Here is a 17,896-nt window from a genome sequence, read left to right on the forward strand (position 1 = left end):
AGTTGTGTGTTAGCAGTCACCTCGCCACTCACTCCGAAGCTGTTACATGAAAGCAGGAGCAGGAGAGAGGGATGGATGGAAGATTGGGTCCCAACTCGCCATAATAGCTGTGTGACTTTGTGCAAGTCACTTAAACGGGCTGAGCCTCAAGCCTCCTCACCCGTACAATGGGGGTGTTGTGACAGTTACACAAGATCATGGCTGTAGCACAGGCCTGCCACTCAGGGGGTGCCCGTGAAAGGACAGCGAGTCAGAAAACCAGTGCCCCTGACCACCTGTGGGGCCCCTACCGCCCACTCCATTTTAAACTCAGTAAGACACCAGGTTTATTTTTAGAAAAAAAAAAAGAGCGATGTTTATTGAAATTTCAAGCTACATTTGAAAAATCAAAGTCCAAATCCTGGAGACATAACATCAGGATAAGGTGTCAGAGAGTGGAAAGTGTTCACTGCCACAGAACTCCCTAGAGACAAGCTCCCTGAGCACATCACCCAGGCACCGTCGGGTCAAAGCCATTCCCTTGTCTATCCCTTGTCCACAAGAGGACACCGGCAAGCTAATCATTCTGTTCACTTGCAAGTTTTCCACAAAACAAAACAAAACAAAACAAAAACACAAACATGTTTTCGAATGACAATGTGAAGTTCCAGCTGATCTTCTCTCAACCCCATTCTATGTAGTCAGCACCAGTGAATGGTGGGTTTGGCATTCAAAAGAGGACCTCACATGTCTTCAGGGGACAGATGGGGCAAAGGTTGCAGCAGCAAGGCATTCAGAGGGTGGCCCCCCCCCCTCCCTGCCTTTACTCTTTAGCTTTACTTAACCTAAAGGACAAACTGGATCAACCTGGTAAATGAACACAGTCAAAGAATTAGCCTTAAGAGATAAGGGACCAGTCAGTACTCCCAAAGCTGGTTAGGCCCTTCAACACGTAGGTGTATGTGTATATGTATACATCGCTACACTAAGATACAGATCTAGCCCTACGGGTATATATACGCATGTATGGCTATACAGAAAAACTATGCCAATACTAACCAAACAGAACTTTGTAAGCGGTCATCCCAAAGCCGTAATCCCACACTGGGCTGTGCACAAAGCCATGCATTACACCATATTAACCAACAGAAGGCTGACTTGGCTCAATCTCTCCCAACTGTGGCCCTGCCTTGGCGAGGCAGGGGAGGAGAGAGAGGCTGCCTCTGCTTAAACCACAAGTGGCTTCTTCACAGGACAGTCGTTGTCAGGTGAAGCTGTTGAAGATGTCCATGGAAATGAAAAAACAGACCCCTAAGACTTTCTGGAGCAAACTGGCGGCCTGTCTCAAACTACCTTTCTCCTCTGCCAGTTGCAGCTAAGTTGCCCAGGCCCTGGGAGCCCCCAGGGCGCGGTGGCATCAGAGGCTCGCTGGCTTGGGGTGGCGAGGCCCCATGCAACTCAGCCTCCAGAGACCTGCTCTTTGTCAGGGGTCTGTCACTGGAGTGGACCCAGGTGGCCATGTCCTTGGGACATCTCTTGGCACCAGCTATGCTAGGTGTAAAGTTCTCCACGTGAGATGACGCTTGGGGAGCCAAAAACAAACTGGAAAGAACTAGGTAGAACAAGTTTAGTGGCTCTGCCCACCCTGAGGACAGAGCCACTTACACCGCAGAACCACCGGGGGCCTCAGGTGCTTCTGGGGTTTCGGGAGCTGGCTCCTCGGGGCTCAGACGGGACTGGAACTTCTCCAGCTGCTCTGGGCTCGCCAAGGTCTTCAAGAGAGTGTTCTCACGCTCCAGCTGGGAGTTCTTCTCCACCAGCTCCCGGATCTGCTCCTTCAGGATCTCCACCTCCTCTCTCACAGCATACATCAGATGATTCTTCACCAGATCCTGTCCCGGAGGAGATCACGACAAAGCTATCCTTAGCCGCGGCAGCCCCTCTGCGGCACCTTCTCCTGGCCGTTGGGGCGCCTGCGCTGTCCCTCATGCTGCCAACCTCCAGCCTTCCCTCAGCAGCCCCTCAGCACGCTGGCCCCGCAGCCCTGGTCCTCCTGCCCCTTTCTCCGAAGCACCTAAACCCTCGCTCAGGAGAGCTGCGTGATCGGGGCCACGCCTGAGTTGGGAGCCCAGCTTTGAACTACATAGGAATTCCCCCCTGTAAGTTTCTGATGACTTTCAAAGCTGGCCTCCTGCGAGACTTTTGGGTGAGACTTCTGCTGGTTGGCGGTGGTATGCTATATCCCCATTTCCACATAAGGTCCCGCGGCTGGCCCAGATCCCAAGGAACACCTGCAATGCACCCCGTACTGTTGGTCTCCTTTACCCATCTCCACCAGGAGAATATAATGGGCTCTTTTGGAGTCTCCTCCTCTCCTCCACAGGACCCAGCATACTGAGCTCCTCCTTGGAGTCTCCTCCTCTCCTCCACAGGACCCAGCATACTGAGCTGCAGCTGTCCTGCAGCCTGGCCCGAAAGGACACTGGCCCTGGGGGAAGGTACCCGGATGGCTTCATCCTCTCTGAATTCGGATGACTGCACTGGGGGCGGGGAGCTGTGTCATTAGGCTCCGGGGCACAATAAAGTGTCTGCTAAAACTGCTGGAGGCCCCAGTCTCCTGCAGCCATTTTGGCTGCTTGGTGGAGTACGACCTCTACCTCGTGAAGGAGGGAGAAGGGGTGGGGTGCTTTGCTTCCTGTTTCCTCCCAACTCCTGACCCCAGCCCAGGCTCTGCAGAGGCACTGCAGTGCGGTGGCATCCAATGAGCTCTGGCCCCTGCCAACTGTGGGATGCAGACAGATCCAAGGGTCTGAGCTCCCTGCCCTGCCACGGGCCCAGGAGGGAGCCAGAGGCTGCTGCAAAGCCCTGGGATGGGAGAAGGAGGAGGAAAGGAGAGGGTCCAGCAAGGGTGGACTGGAAATGCCCTAAAAGGTGCCACTCTGATGGGACTCTACTTAAGGCCTCCAAGGGGATAGGAGGCAGGCTGTCAGCTTCCTCAGGCTCTTGGCTTTTGCACCCACCCGCTCACTGCCACCCTGAGTTACATAAGCAGTAGCCAGGTCTGGGGATGGGAATGACGCAGTGATGCCACTCACCATGGCCTGCTCGATCTTGTTGTCTATGGCCACCACGCTGGCTCCGGAGGCACTGCCAAGACAAAAAGGAAAGCGACCGCGTTACCCACTTGGTTCCAGTCTGAGTACCTGGCAGCAGTGGCCACAGAGCCCTCCATCTGCCCCAGCTCTTCCTCTATCGCCTCGCTGGCCCGAAGTTCCGGGCACTTTGTCCCTAGGTCCGTCTCTGGCCCCTGCAGGAAGCTGCACCTCCCCACCCAGACCGGCTCCGCGCCGCCGCCGCCCAGAGCTCCGCGTGGAGCAGCGCGCGGGTCCGGGGGCGCACGGGCCAGCGAGGCCTGCTCGGCGACATGCAAACAATGGGGGCGCGCGGCCCAGGGAGTCCCCGGCCGCCAGCCCATTCCGGCGCCGGCCCAGAAGGTCCCGGGCAAACCTACCGAGCTCCGAAGCTAGCTAGGAATTCCTCCTCGGCTCGGCAGCTTCCGGCCTGCTCCCCAGCGGCGCACGGCGCGCGGCCAGACCCCCTGCCCAGCCCAGCCCAGGCCCACTGCCCCTCTGCCTCCGCCCCCGGCTGCAGCAGCTCGTTCTTACGGCGCAGCGGCCGCAGGGACGCTCCGACGGCGGATCCCAGCGCGGAGGTGACCCCCCCTACTTCCCTGCGTCCCCTACCCCCGCCCCTTCCCAGGATGCTGCACCGCGGGGAACGGGGACCGGCGGCGCACGGCTCGCTCGGAGATCCCGCTCTCAGCCCAGCCCCCGCCGGCGCCCGGGCTCGGGAGCTGTGGCCAGGGGTTTACCTGTTATCCAGCTTAACGGAAACCACATCCCCTCCAAGCAGGGAAGAGAAGAAGGAGATGTTGAAATTGTGCAGCTGGTAGACCGCCACCTCCATGGGGGTCTGATACATTTCGGTATTCATGGCTCGGGCTGCCGGGGAGCTCTGGCCGGGCTGCGGGCTGGGCTGGGCGGGCTGGGCGGCCGCCGGCTGCTGGCGCGCTGGACGGGGCTGGGCTCTGCGCGTCGGGCCCTGGGGCTAGGAGGGGGGCGAAGGCTGCCGAGCGAACCCAAAGCCGGGCGGGCGTTCCAGAGTTGAAGGGAAGTGACTCGAGGGGTGTCACCTGGTGTGTCACAAACTCCACGGCCGCCAGTCCAACCCAGACTCGGAGATATTTCGGCTCCTTCTTCTTTATATAGGAGGAGCCGGCTGCGTCACATGGCGTCAGCGGCATGCAAATGAGTCCTGTACCGGGCTTTGTGGCTCAGTTAAACCACATCCCCTCCCTGAACCTTAGTCTGGGACTGTAAACAGTTCAGCACTTTCTTGTGCCAACTGGCATCTCCAAAGAGGGCTCTGGAGATTGGTAAAAACCAAATGGAGCTGATTTCGTAGAGAAATGAGAAGTACAAATGCCATTACAGGAGGTAGAAAGCGTTCAGTAGAGGGCGGCGCTGGTTTTAAAAGCTCTTCTTCGGATGTCAGCCAGCATACCTCCCGTGTCTTTGCAGCACCATCACAGGCCGCCCTCCCTGGACACCCGCCCTCACCATCAGGACCCTCACTCCTTCCTGGCGCCTGCCTTCTCAGCCTCTCTCCTGCACACAGACTTTGTCAGTTGCATGTCCCCTCACCCAGCCAGCTTGCCCACTGGCTTGCCCCCATCCCCAGCATCTATCCACTCACCTCCTTCTACGGATGTACCTGTCCATGTACTGACACATGCACAGATCTGTGGCATGCACGGACTAGCTAATCTGTACATGCCAGTGTGCATGTATGGAGGAGAGCGTAAGTGTCCAGGAACTCAGATGAGTGGGGGAACATGTACAAGGGGTCAGCTGGGGGCCAGATGGGTGACAGAGGAGGTGGGCAGGAGACGGTAGGGGAGTGGGCACTGCAGTGACCACAAGATGCCAGCCCTTTTCTCTTTGGTCTCAACACCCTATTCAACATCATCCAGGATCTCATGTTCCTATTTTTAAAAACAAGATTTTGTTACTGTCCTATGAACAGCAAATGACAGCAAAACTACAAACCAAGGCTAAATACAAACCATCCCAGGAGAACACCCACCCTGTGATGGATCCAGCAACACACGGGGTTACAGGGTACTTCACAAACAAACAGATTCCAAGTCACAGGGAAAATGAGGTGATTGTTGCCTACTAAGAGTTACACATGTTTCCATCAAAATATATTTTCATTCTTTTAAACGTCAAGCTTAAAACAAAAAAAAAGCCATCAGAGGCTTGAGGTCCATAATTTTATCATGCTCTTTCCTAAGTGAGGCCACCTGGTGGTCAGAAGCAGAATTGCAGCCAGATGGAGCAACCTAGACCAAACAAGGGACAGGTGATGCAACTGGGGGTATTATTTACACCAACTCAGGGCCATAAGGAGAACATTGAGTTTCACCACACATACAATAGTTTGGATGGAGTTAGGGCCAGTACCCATGAATCAGTCTGTGATTCAGGCTATGGTCCAAAGAAATACCCTAGTGCAATCAAGCTATTGGAAAAGTACTGGGGCCTCTTATCAGCAAAGAAGGTAATTATTATTTGCTTCAGGATATTTCACCTAACCAGGTACCTGGCACAGACACCCTGGCCAAGGCCCCGGTTAAGCCCAGTCTGAAGGCCTTAATTTTCTTCAGGCTGCCCATGCAGTCATGCCACTGAACAGCCAACATTTTTCACTATGATGTGGAGCTCCCATTGGATCCCACCAGTGGTAATACGTGCACAAGGGCCATTCTATTTGCAAAGGACCGACAAAGAGATCTACCCAAGCAAACCTACTGTACTAGCCCAGGATGGTGATTTCCTTCACCCCGGTTTAGCTGGGAGACAATCCCAATCTCAGGATATCATGTTATCTTCAGGTCACAAACTCCCTGAACAAGGTGTTCACGCTAAGCTGCGTGTAGTAGACAGAACAAAGTGCAGACCACATTTATAGGTCATCAAGAACATTATCTGAGCAAAAATAAAAAGCAAACCTTCTTAAATCTGGAGCTTAACTGATACTGGAATTCCCTGATATATTAATCTGCCCTCTGTGTCACATAGAGCTTTCTTGGTCCAGGAAGAGTCTGAGTTGACCTTTCATTGGCTTGTAAATCTTTCCTCAACTCACTATTGCTACCTACCCCAAGATTCCAAGGGAGATGATGAAAAGAAAAAAAGAGATAAATAAGCCGGGTCGGCAGGGAAAAAACACTACCAGGAAAACAGGGCATAGGACAGAAGAAAAACCAGCTCCTTCAATGGGGACTCCCTTATATGGAGACAGAGGCATAGAAATCCAGGTAGTTTGGGGAGGGGAAAAAAAAAAAAAAACAGGTGAAGTTTTCTAGCAAGGCTGTGTTTGAATTGTACATTAATTACACTCCAATTAGAAATAAGCTCGGGGCTTCCCTGGTGGCGCAGTGGTTGAGAATCTGCCTGCCAATGCAGGGGACACGGGTTCGAGCCCTGGTCTGGGAAGATCCCACATGCCGCGGAGCGACTGGGCCCGTGAGCCACAATTACTGAGCCTGCGCGTCTGGAGCCTGTGCTCCGCGACAAGAGAGGCCGCGATAGTGAGAGGCCCGCGCACCGCGATGAAGAGTGGCCCCCGCTTGCCGCAACTAGAGAAAGCCCTCGCACAGAAACGAAGACCCAACACGGCCAAAAATAAATAAATAAATAAATTTAGAAATAAGCTTTGAGACCCGCCGACAATAACAGCTACCGTTAACTGAGCAACGGCTATGGGCCAGACGCTGTGTTGGCTGAGTCACAAACCCTGTGGTGTAGGCGCTGTCACCATCATTTAACAGATGAAGAAACCGAGGGTCTGAGAGGCTACCTTGCCCAAGGTGGTGGCACAGCTAATAAATCACAGAGCTGGGACTCCAGCTCAGGTCTTCCTGACGTAGAGATCAAGTTTGTTCTTACTACACTTACTAGTGGGGGCAGGGAGTAGGTTTGTTGAATGAGTGAGTCAAGGCAGTTGGGGGATGGGTTGGAGGTGCCAGGAAAGTGGTGCAGAGGAAGAAAAGGTGAGGGGCAGGGGAAGTACTCCTAGGACTCCAGCAGCATGGGGGACCGGAAGAATATCCAAAGGGTCCAAATGAGCTTTATAACACGGCTTTGCTCACCTGCATTATTTCAAAAGGCAGCCACGCAGTCCTCAAAGAAAGCCCTCTCTGCCTAGGAAATAGGAACTATGAATCCAACCAGGTGGCTCCCAGAATGGACTACACAGCGCCCCAAATTAGGTATGGAGTCTCGTAATAATAATCACAGCCCAGTCAATCTCCAGTTCATAACTGGCACCCTTAATTAACTCTTTCTCCCCCATATTCCTGCTGTGCTCAGCTTTTAGGAGAATGAAACCAACAAGAAAACAAGCTCATATCAGGGATTTCGTTTCAGAAAAACAACTTTGAAAGGATGTCCCAGGTTCAGCCCACACTCAGCCAATCTCTCGTCCCCTCTGCACCTCTAGTTCACCAACCAATAGTGAGAAGAGCTCACCCTGAGGCCTTATGATTCTCAATTCGCAAATAATGGCTGGATCCCTGGATCGCAGGCTTTGCTAAAGGAAGACCACCAACCTAAACGTCCCTGTAGAAAGATTTTCAAACAGCAGGGGTAGGGGAGACAGGGGCAGATAGGAGGGGGAGAGGGAGAAGTTGGAGGAACCCAAAAGGCTTTCTGTGTAACCCTCGGCACACCGGAAAATTCCTCTGCCCAGAATAGCTGAGCCAAGTGTTGCAGTGAGTGGAAGCTTGTGCTGTATAGGGTATCTGTGATCTGATCTAACTTTTCTGAGTAAAGTGCTGATCCATGAGGCTCTCAGCGTCCTTGTGTCTCTGGAGGTGGGCCCCAGGCAGGAATCAGTGGCCTGAGGATTCAACAGCATAGCAACTCCAACATGTGTGTTTCCAAATTTCCTTTCTTCCATCCTGTGAGTTACATGGTGGGCTGGCCCCAGAGCCACCGCGGTCACAGCGCCCAGCTGATGAGCCAGGTCCTTTGCCGGCTCTCGGTTCTAGGCCTACAGCTATGGGATTCTGTGATTAAACAGACACAGCTGACCCTCCCTCTCTCAGGGTGACCTTCTAGGTGGAGGGTGGCACAAGGAGGATGGGGTCAGCTCCCGCCGTTTCAGGTGGCCCTGGAAGCCAACTTGTTCCCTTTGAAGTGGAAGAAGTGTCTCAACATCGTCACCGTTCTGTTCCACTTCAAAAGCCAGACTCTCTAGGACAAGAGCCCTTCCTATTTCGGGTTCCCACGGCGCAGGAAGGCGGAGACTGGGCAGTCTGGGCCTCGGAACCTGTGGGCAGGATCTCAGCACGCTGCCGAGGGGTGGGAGGCAGACTCAGGGTGGGTGCGGTAGGTAGGGGGCGGCGAGGAGGGGGAACATCTCACTTCCCTTTTTGTCACACTCGAAGCATTGTGTACCACGCAGCCCAAAGGAAACTCTTTATAGGCAAGTCTTCCTTATTTTCTACAGGGAATGTTCCACCCCCAAGGCTCGGCAATGTTGCCGGCGAAACACAGGGCCTTGTGGCAGGAGAAGCGGGAAAAGACACGATGCGAGAGGTGCGGGACAAGCCACCAAGCAAACGCTGCGTTAGGAGCTGGACAAGGAAATCAAAAAGGCTACTGAGCACCGGAGTGTTAGCACAGTTGACAAGGCGGCTGCAAAACAACCCTCCCCATCTACCCCTCCAGGGCGGCCCCCTTCCGCCTGAAGCTCTGTCTACTTCTAATTACTGACTTGTCCCTTTTTCTGAAGAGGCTGGGGGAATAAGGAGGCTGAAATGCCATCATTTAATTGGTGCTGGCTTCACTCTTCTCTCTTTCCCTCGGTTCCTCTGGAGAACGTCGACTTTGGGGGGCAGGAAAACAGGGAGGAGGATGCAGAAGGCAGTGGTGGGCGGCAGGGAGCCCAAGAGGAATCGTGGTGGAGAGGGGCACTGTCTTGGAAAAGTGGCTCTAGCAACTGATTTGGGCCAAACCCTGGCACGGAATGATGGCAGGAGCAATGAACTGTGCCTTTCAGCTCCCTCCCAGACAGGATCCAATGTGAGCTTCACAAACAGTCTCCCAGTGACACTAGGGCTGACAGGCAGAACCAAACCCCATTTGGACAAGGCACTCCACTCCACTCACCCTCGTTCAAAGAAGTCAAAAAGGGCTCTTGTCAAGTCACCTTTGTTACCCCAACTTTGGTGGCTAACTATGGGGGCTAGGCAGTCTCTCCTGGCATCTCAGCAAGACCGGAAGTACTGGCAACGTTATCCAGGAATGCAATTTAGCTCAGTGGATCTTAAATTTCATGAACCTTGTGTCAATATTTATGCTTGTCTCCCTTCTCCTTTTGCCTTGCAGCTGGGACAATTTACCCCCATCATTTTTCTAAGCTCTCTTCTCATTTTCCACCGTCCCCATTACCCATCTACAAGTATGAAATAGATATTCCTGAAAAAAGAGAATGTCAAATTAACCTCGGTAAATGGAATCTCGTCCTCCATCCCACACTAGTTGCCATTATCATTCGATTCAATTCAATTCAACTCAATTCAAAGTTGATTGACTGCCTATTCAAAGTACAAGGCACATTTCAGGGAAATTAAAAACAAACAAACAAACAAACTGGTAGCGCAGGTTAACAACTGTGCTTCTTTCCAGAATATCCTGGGCCTGTGGTGAACTCTGAAGTCTATCTAGTGGTTAGATCTCAGTGAAATGTTTACTTCAGGAAAAAGCCTAGGGCTTGGGGGTGTTCAGGAGGGTAGCCTGGGGTTTGGGAGGGCCACACCACCGCCATCACTCCTGGCATCATTTCAGTCCTCAGAATCGGGCCCGCCTTTTTTCTCCCCACCCTGTCGTTTGGTCCGTGCCCATCTAGATGGGGATTAACATAGCAGCCACAAAACGTGGAATTTCTGTGGGACCCAAGGCTCCTCTGACATGGTGGCCAACAGTGTCAGGGTCCCTCACTCTGATTCCCTTCCTTTGTAAACCAAGGGAACAAAGCACAGGTCCTTAAGGGTCTCTGAGTTGCCAGTCCCTTCCTTCTGAGAAGGGGGTCTATGTTTAGCACGGGGAGGGGGTCCCCTCTATCTGTCAACCTCCTTGGCCCTCCTCTTTCGGCTAGCTCCTCGTGGTCTTATCCTTGTTCTACAGGGCCTTCCCAGACCAGCGAGCATCTTCACGTGGGCAAATAAACTCCCTCATCACGGCCCACCTTCTGGGAATCCTGGCCCTCGACAGCCTTCTCAGGGGCTGGGAAAGGAAGCAGCAAGAACATGGCCACTCTCCGTGTTTGTTTGTCTGCACCAGCCCTACACCAGCTTCTCCGGGCCAGGGAGACACTGGCAGGGCCTCTCCCCAGTCCTTTTGCTTTACGGAGCAGTCCCAAGAGCCGAAATTCCAAGCCTTTTTTTTCCTGGCAGTTGCCGGGGTTACTCTGAGTGGTATGTGAAGGACTTGGGACTATTGGCAATGCTTGGAAGACGAGAAGCAGGAGGATCTTGTTGGGGACGCTGAGCCAGCAGACAAGGGGCCTGTGAAGAGGCCAGGGGCTCTGAGGTGCAGCACCTGACTCCCCTGTGGGCCCCGCTATAGAATGGGTGACCTCTGGAGTGGTCCAGGTTCCCTGGGGAACAAAACGACGGTAATAGCGCCGGCCTCTTCAGGCGCGGGAGCTCCTGGGCCAGGATGGGTAAGCATTATGAGCCTCCCAAGGCTCTCACATTGTACGCCCGAGGCCCTTGTTTAACTCACAGCGGAGCTATTCACCGTGGGCTCACTTGAGGTAGCTCCTTGATCCGCTGTTGTGGGACTCTGTGACTTGTGAGGAGAGGCTCTGTAATTGCAAAGGGCCTCTGGCTCTCCAGCCGCCTCCCCCCTCCCTTGGGTTTCCTGGATGGAAAGAAGGCAGCCCAGCTGAGGTGGGGGGCGGTGGCAGGAAGGGGCAGGGGACACACTAGTCCGAGAAGAGAAAGAAAGGAGAGAAACAAGGCAAGCTCCTCCCTGGGGGCCCCCCACCCAGCCCCAGCCATGGGGACAGAGCCAGGCAGCTCAAAGGCATGCGGGGAGGGGTTAAGGAAGGCCTCCTGCCCGGTTTGAGAATTGCTGACAAGGAATACACACACCTTATCAGGAAGAAAGAGCGGCACACAAGCGCGCGCGCACACACACACACACACACACACACACACACACACACACGTTTATGCAAACACCCGTTCAGCCTTTGACAAAGTCTAATTCACAGAGCTAGGCACGCAGAGGGCATCATTCCATCTCTGTCTCTCTCTCTCTCTCCTGATGCCAGCTTCGTGACCCCCCAAAGGGGTAGTAAAGCAATAGGACATGGCAAAGTGGCAAGGCAGGACACTGGCGACCCAGCCAGAGTGTCACAAGCCGTGGCCTCTGCTCTCTCTGACATCCAGAGCTGGCTGCGTGCTGTGCAGGGGTCATAGGTGACAGGCTCTTGGGGGGAAGCTTGGAGTGGAAGTCAGGTGGGCATAGGGGGAACCAGATTGAGACGCTTCACACTGTACACCGGGCACAGGAAGTGCTGGTGCTGCCAGGTCCACAGTTTTCAAAGATGTCAATCACACATTCAAGTGAAAGAGAAATAAAAAGAAGCACCATTTGTGTACAATCGATCACGTGAATGCCTAGGAAATGATTCCCATAGGCTCCTCACGAGGACAGTTCTAAAGAGAGCCAGGCCTGGCATAGATGTCACATGTGACTGACGACCTGAGAAGTGTGATTTGAATGGCACTGAGAAAAATTCCTCTCAGTCCAAGCTGTTTGCCTGACCGGACTACTGCAGTGCCTACAAACGTCGCCCTCGGAGTCATACCTTTGAGCTATAATGGAATTCTTTACACTTTGAGGAATTAGGAAAGTTTTTTCTTCCAATGCAAAAGCCCTGGGAAAGTACCACATTCTGCCACGATCAGCTACAAATACTTAAATAGGGATGAACTAAATTTCTGTATGACTTTCCACACAGTAGTCAGTGGCGGATCAGCATCAGAAGATGACTAAACACATAGCAGGGACACCTTGCTGGTGGGCTGCGGAGGGAAAGAAATGGGTCCAGGTGAGGAGAGTACGGACGTCCTGGGCTCCAGCCCTAGAAAATCTAGTGGGATATGTCTGAAGCTTGAGAAGGGTGCTTTCAGGAGATGTGGATGCAGCTCTCCCGGCCCCAGTCCATGGAACTGCTTTTGGGAACCACTGGCCTACAGGTGAGAGCCAAGACAGGATCTACCCAAAAAGTCCCCAAAGTGCCACGGTCACCACGACCCACTCTGTATGACACACGATGATGGGGTTCAGCATATTCTGAGCCTAACATCTGTTCAGTCACCTCCTTCCCTGTCACGTTTGGCTACCTCTTTCCCTCTCACTCCTGAAAACTTGATCAGAACGTGAATGAGAGCTGCTATTAGAAAGATAACCCAAACTTGCTCTGATTTATAAATCAACCTTCGGCAGATTTGGCTTCTCTGTTCTGAGGAACAGATTGCTTCTAAGACACTTCACAGCTGTCCGTGGGAACTCTTGGCCTGGGAGGTTGGAGGCGTGGGGGGCAGGCATCACAGGGCGGGAAGGGAGAAGAACCCGGAGAGAGGGAGAGAACGGGGAGGGGCTGATTTTTCTCCAACAGCACAGTCTGGTCAATTAACCTGCCCTACCCCCCCTTCAGCAAAAGCCAGCTCTCCTCCAGCCCTGTGGCTGTCCCTGCCTGGTCAAACGTGGATCCATTCCGAGGCTGGCTGGAGGGCTGTGGCTCATTCCCCCCTCAGGAGCTTGCTGGGGCTGACTACAAAGACTTGCCAGGATCTCTGCAAACGTGCCCATCCCGACCCTGAGCCAAGCCTTGCGCTCCCCTGCCCCTACCGGCCGCATCCCATCCCATGGCTTGCGAGTGCCTCCTGGGCAAGGAGGGCGCCCCTGCGGCTCACTGACTCCCCTCTCCCAAGGGAATTCACTGCTCTCTGTGGTACGCATCCCGCCTGTGCTTCGGTATTTTATTTTATTTTTATGTTTAATTTACACTGCCTGCTAGGTTTGGGGCTTAAATAAACAAAGGCTATGTTTCCCCCAAGGCCTGGACTTCCTGGTTGCCTGTCAGCAACAGAGTGACCCTTTTAACCTCTTTTCTTGTTCCTTGAGACAGGCAGTGTTGGGGGTGGGATTGGAAGAGAAAGATACTTTGGGTCAAAAGCCTGGAAATTCTTAGTGCCAGCCTAAAATCCCCCCCTCGCTCTTCTCCACATGAATGTTAAGCCCCGAAGCTGCCTTAGCAAGTACAGACTTCCTTTAAAGGCCACTGCAAGACTGTAAGGGTTAAGGCACAAAAACGGAAAGTTCAAAGTATTTGCATTGAGTTTTTGAAAAATCTACTTACAGATGTCTTTGTACCACCAAGGAAAGACAGAAGGGCCCAGGTCTTGGTGGGTGGAGCCTTGGCAGTGAGCAGCCTTGAAGGCCTATAGACGGGGCAGAGCTCGGTGGGCCTGCCTGGGAAAGGCAAAGCTCATACACCTTAAAAAATAAGAGGAACACTGGCCCCTGTGTCCTAGGATAGAGCTCTAACAGCAAAGTAACAAATCCTGGTCAACAGTTCCGACATCCTGCTATTTGCTAAAACTAATAATACTGTGGCGTTTGTTGACAGAGTTGCAGAAGAGCTAAAGTAAACATGGAAACTGAGGAAAGGCCAAGTATAGACAGTTACTAGCTCAGCAGTTGAGAAAAGGGAGTTTCACAGACACTCCTTGGACATCTGGGGGCAGTGGGGCCTGAACACAGTTGGGAGACAATCCAGAGGCATCTGTCTTGTCACCAGGTGATTTCTCTCTAACAATAGGCTGCTGCAATAATGGGCTTGGCCCATGGAGCTGAGTCCTCAGACAGAAAGTAATGACAAGAAGAATTGAGAGCGACTCTCCTAGTGTGTATGCCAGGGTAGGTGCTCCCTGAGAAACGCAGCTCTAGCACCCATTCTAAATGAACTAGGTCAAGTGGGAAGAAAATACGTCAGAAGGCCAGAGTTCCTTTTCTACCTTACCACCAGACCCCCAGAACTGCTTAGAAGGCTTCTAAATCCCCTATGCTGCTAGCTCCTCGTTCATGAAATGGGAATGATGCCCCCCTGCCCCACATAAACAACACACAAGGTGTATATGTTTATGGACTCCCCAAAGTCTGGAAATGGAGATAATACTGCATCGTTTCTGCAGACTGATGGTGTCCTTGACAACAATGTATACATGTGCCTATGCTTCCAGACATGGTGGATATCCTGTAGGCGGCATAGCTGAGTTCTTCAGGTAGTAAAAAGGGCCACGTGAATGCGATATGTGCCATGATGAGTAAGGGCCCTGGTCCTCAAATGCTGTTGGCAAAATGGCTCACCAAATGAGCAGTCCTATCAATGCTGTTTCAAAGTCCAGCATTTCTAACTTCCTGTCCAGTTCCAGTTTGTTGTTTCCATGATTTCACAAGTTATGGATACTGCCTATGGGGAGGGGCATAGTTTGAGGGACTGATGTTCAGATGGAATCAACATTCAAAATTTAGTGCCTTGGCAGGCGGAGGTGAAGCAGGTGGTGGACGAGATGTTTCCTGAGGGTGCCGGGCCCTACATGGATCTGGACGAGGCAGGAGGCAGCACAGGGCTCCTGATGGACTTGGAAGCCAATGAAAAGGCAGTTCATGCAGACTTTTTTAATGATTCTGAAAATCTCTTTGATGATGATGATATCCAGTGAGGTGTGTCCGGCGGTGCGTTTGCTCAAGCTTTGCCACGCGGTGGTGTGGTGGATCTCCTCAAAGGACAATTTCAGATGGTTCCAGAGAACTTGTGGAAATCACTTGAAATTAGGAGATGGTTAACCAAGAAAGAGAAGATGGTTTTAACCATCTGGATGAGGCCTGTTAATCTCTGAATGTGACCAGCTTTTGTCCTTAACTTCAATTAAAAAAAGTGATGTTATTAAAAAAAAAAATTTCGCGTCTTGAGGGTCTTAGCAATCCTTCCCTCACAGAGGACTTGTAACTTGCATAAAGTTTTGGCCTTGAGAGCTTCTCCAATGGCACAGTCAGTAATCAGCAGGACCCCTAGTCTTTCAAGCAGGACCGAAGGCACAGCGAGATAAGATCATGACCACTGGAAGCGGACAGTGCAAATGGTCTCAAGTGAGCAGTGACTGGCTTTCTAGACTAGAATACAAGCTCTTCGAGGGCAGGGGCTTATCTTATTCATCACGGTACCCCCAGAGTCTGGACTAGTGCCTGGCACACAGTCTCAATGCCATAAACATGTGCTTAATAAGTAAAGAGAAGGTTTAGATAAGTATTAGAACTTGGCTAATGGCCTCCACAGGGAAGAACTATAGGCAAATTTATGAATTTGCCTCCTGTTAACATGTTAATTTGGGGACAATCATTGTACGAGAGCAACTCTGCAGTTAAAAACACGAAAGACTGGTGAAACCCAAACATACTTGGAAAACCCAACCCAAACACAATTTAATTGAGTAAGTGGCCACTAATGACCTGGAACCAAGGCCCGACCTCTTCAATAAAAGGGGTAATTCACCCGTGTGTGTGCTGCTGGTTCTGCACTAATGCTGGGACTTTGGTCAGTTTCCATCTTTAGCTGGAGGGGCTGGGTCAGTTGGGAACAGGGCACCCACAGGGAGCAGTAGAGGGTGATGAAGCCCAGGAGGAGGGCAGCCAAGTCTCAGCTGGCAGTAACATCAAAGAGGGATTTCAGGCTAGCAAGCCTGATTCTGAGCAAGTGACAGCCATATAACTGGAACGATGCGGTGGCGGGGGGGGGGGGGGTTGCAGATAAAAAACCCATCCTGACTAAAAATACCCTGATGACCGGCAACATAAAGGAAATTCTCACCATTAATGTCATCCTTGGGTTTGAAGTCTTGAGGATCCCTATTAAAATGAAAGGTCTTTCTGAGAAGGGGAGCTATTTAGTTTTTCTCAGGGAAGGAACATGATGACCTGCTCACTGTGGTCCGAATAGTTGGGGGGCTTCTGGGAGAAGTGACCCAGGCTGACTAAGTATAGACTAGGGGGGTACTTGCCTGGGGTGGGCCATACAATGGGTCCTGGCTAACTGGTGGCCTTAGGCTTTCAGGGGACAGGCAAATGTGCCCAAATATTCCTGGACTCACTGTAAAGAAACCAAACTGCCTGAGTGGGCAGCTTTGAGTAGCAGAGTTTATGACAAAGGAGATTGTTTTCTCCTGCTCTTCTTGGTAAACACAAGCGAACTGTTCTGAAGAGGCCGTGAGGAGCAGTGATATATATATATGTCCAAGCCCTTCTGGGGGTTTCTATCTTCAGTGCTTTCCCGTCCGGGGGATCTTGCTTGCATGCTCATCAAAGCATCCTCCCTGGAAATCTCCTCCTCAAGTCCTACTGACTCACTGATAAGTTGGCATAGGTGAGAAACTGACCCCCAGGAAGGCTCTGTGACTGATAAGGGGTTGATGGGTTCTCCTTCCCCAGGGTAATTTCTTTTTACCAAGAGCCTCCTGTTGACCCAGAGGAATGAGTCCAGTGGGGGAAATGCCAGGCAGGAGGTCAGGTTGCTGGGGGGAGATTTCTTTGGCCATTTTCCACCACTCTCTGTTGGCAGTTGCCTTTCTCTGCCTGTGTAGCAGGCGACCCTGGCGGCAGACACAATACTCACACCAGAGCTGGCCAGGGCAGCCCTTGCCCCTCAGCACCCCTCCTTCTTGCCCTTGTAAAACTGGCAAAACCTCAGCCCCAGAACCCCACTCTAGCTTGACCAGGTGATGGCCAACTGCCTGATACCAGGCAGAGCTGGGCCGATGGAGGGAGGCAGGGGAGTAGGGCTGGGCAGGTTCCCCCACCCCCGTGGCTCTGTTGTGAGGTGCTGACAGCTGAGAGAGGACCTGAAACCAGTTAGCCTGGGGCTCTCAGCCAGCAGTGTATATTTTCATCTTGTTTTGACTGGGACTGTCCTCCTCTGTGTAAACACATCCATGTCAAGGGGAAGAAAATGTAGAACAGCTTAAAATAGGTGGGTGGAATGCATCCCACCCATGAATCACCAGCTCAGGGAATGCCCTGCAGGTAGGCCTTGCTTTAAGCAAACCTGACATATGAAAACCTTAATTCAACAAGAGGGCAGGGATGCACCGCTGTTAAGTCTTGACCTATCACTGAGAGATCTCAAAGCCACATCTGGTCCAAATAATAACTTCAGTAGCTCCCATGTACTGATTACTTAGCAGGCACTGTGCTAAGAGTATATCCATTAGCCTTTTGAACGTTGTCAAGAGTTATGGATAACTGATAGTAGGAATTGGGTATCGTATTATCATTAGGCCCATTTTGTGGATGAGGAAACTGAGGCTCAGACAGGTTAAGTGACTTGCCTAGAGTTACCTAGCTCGCAGTGGCAGAGGAGAGATGTGAACCTCTGGGGTGTGATTCTAAAGCTCCAGGCTGTCTCTAGCTGGGCATTCAGCTTTGTCTTGAGATTTCTAGGCAGGGCTGCATTCTTGGCATGAATGTCCATTCGTGCTGAACCCCCTTCATCACAGTTTGCAGGGGAATGATTAACAGGCCTTTATCAGGGTTAGGGTGGGGAAGCCCCCCAGGTGGGGGCTGGTTCTTTCCACTGACTAAAGGATTCCCAGGAGGGGGGCCCCCCTAGCATGCCAGGATGGGACGGATCTGCATTTCATTTCAGGCCTGGCAGACTGTTTAAGGGCAACTGCTTGACCAGACACAGGGAAGGCCCCTCCTAATTGCAAGTAAGT

The 17,896-nt window shown here is 52.2% G+C and overlaps 1 protein-coding gene and 1 pseudogene across 3 annotated transcripts in view; one reads left to right on the plus strand and one right to left on the minus strand.

Moving 5' to 3' along the window:
- Window positions 1–325: 325 nt before the first annotated feature.
- The window catches only part of TSC22D3 (TSC22 domain family member 3), a 58,498-nt gene continuing 40,927 nt past the window's right edge, over window positions 326–17,896 (minus strand). Inside the window, exons 1-3 of one of the 3 annotated variants that reach the window (XM_068533067.1) lie at window positions 3,851–4,201; window positions 3,075–3,126; window positions 326–1,871 (exon numbers count right to left, since the gene is read on the minus strand). In XM_068533067.1, coding sequence (XP_068389168.1) covers window positions 1,641–1,871; window positions 3,075–3,126; window positions 3,851–3,972 — 405 coding nt within the window. In that variant the 5' untranslated portion in view covers window positions 3,973–4,201 and the 3' untranslated portion in view covers window positions 326–1,640. Of the gene's footprint in view, window positions 1,872–3,074; window positions 3,127–3,490; window positions 3,520–3,850; window positions 4,202–17,896 lie in introns of those variants that run through there. The other 2 variants (XM_068533068.1, XM_068533066.1) reach the window with 2 other exon arrangements.
- Window positions 4,874–14,858, plus strand: LOC137757388 (COP9 signalosome complex subunit 9 pseudogene; annotated as a pseudogene).

Source organism: Eschrichtius robustus, chromosome X (assembly GCF_028021215.1).
Source record: "Eschrichtius robustus isolate mEscRob2 chromosome X, mEscRob2.pri, whole genome shotgun sequence".
Taxonomy (NCBI): Eukaryota; Metazoa; Chordata; class Mammalia; order Artiodactyla; family Eschrichtiidae; genus Eschrichtius; species Eschrichtius robustus.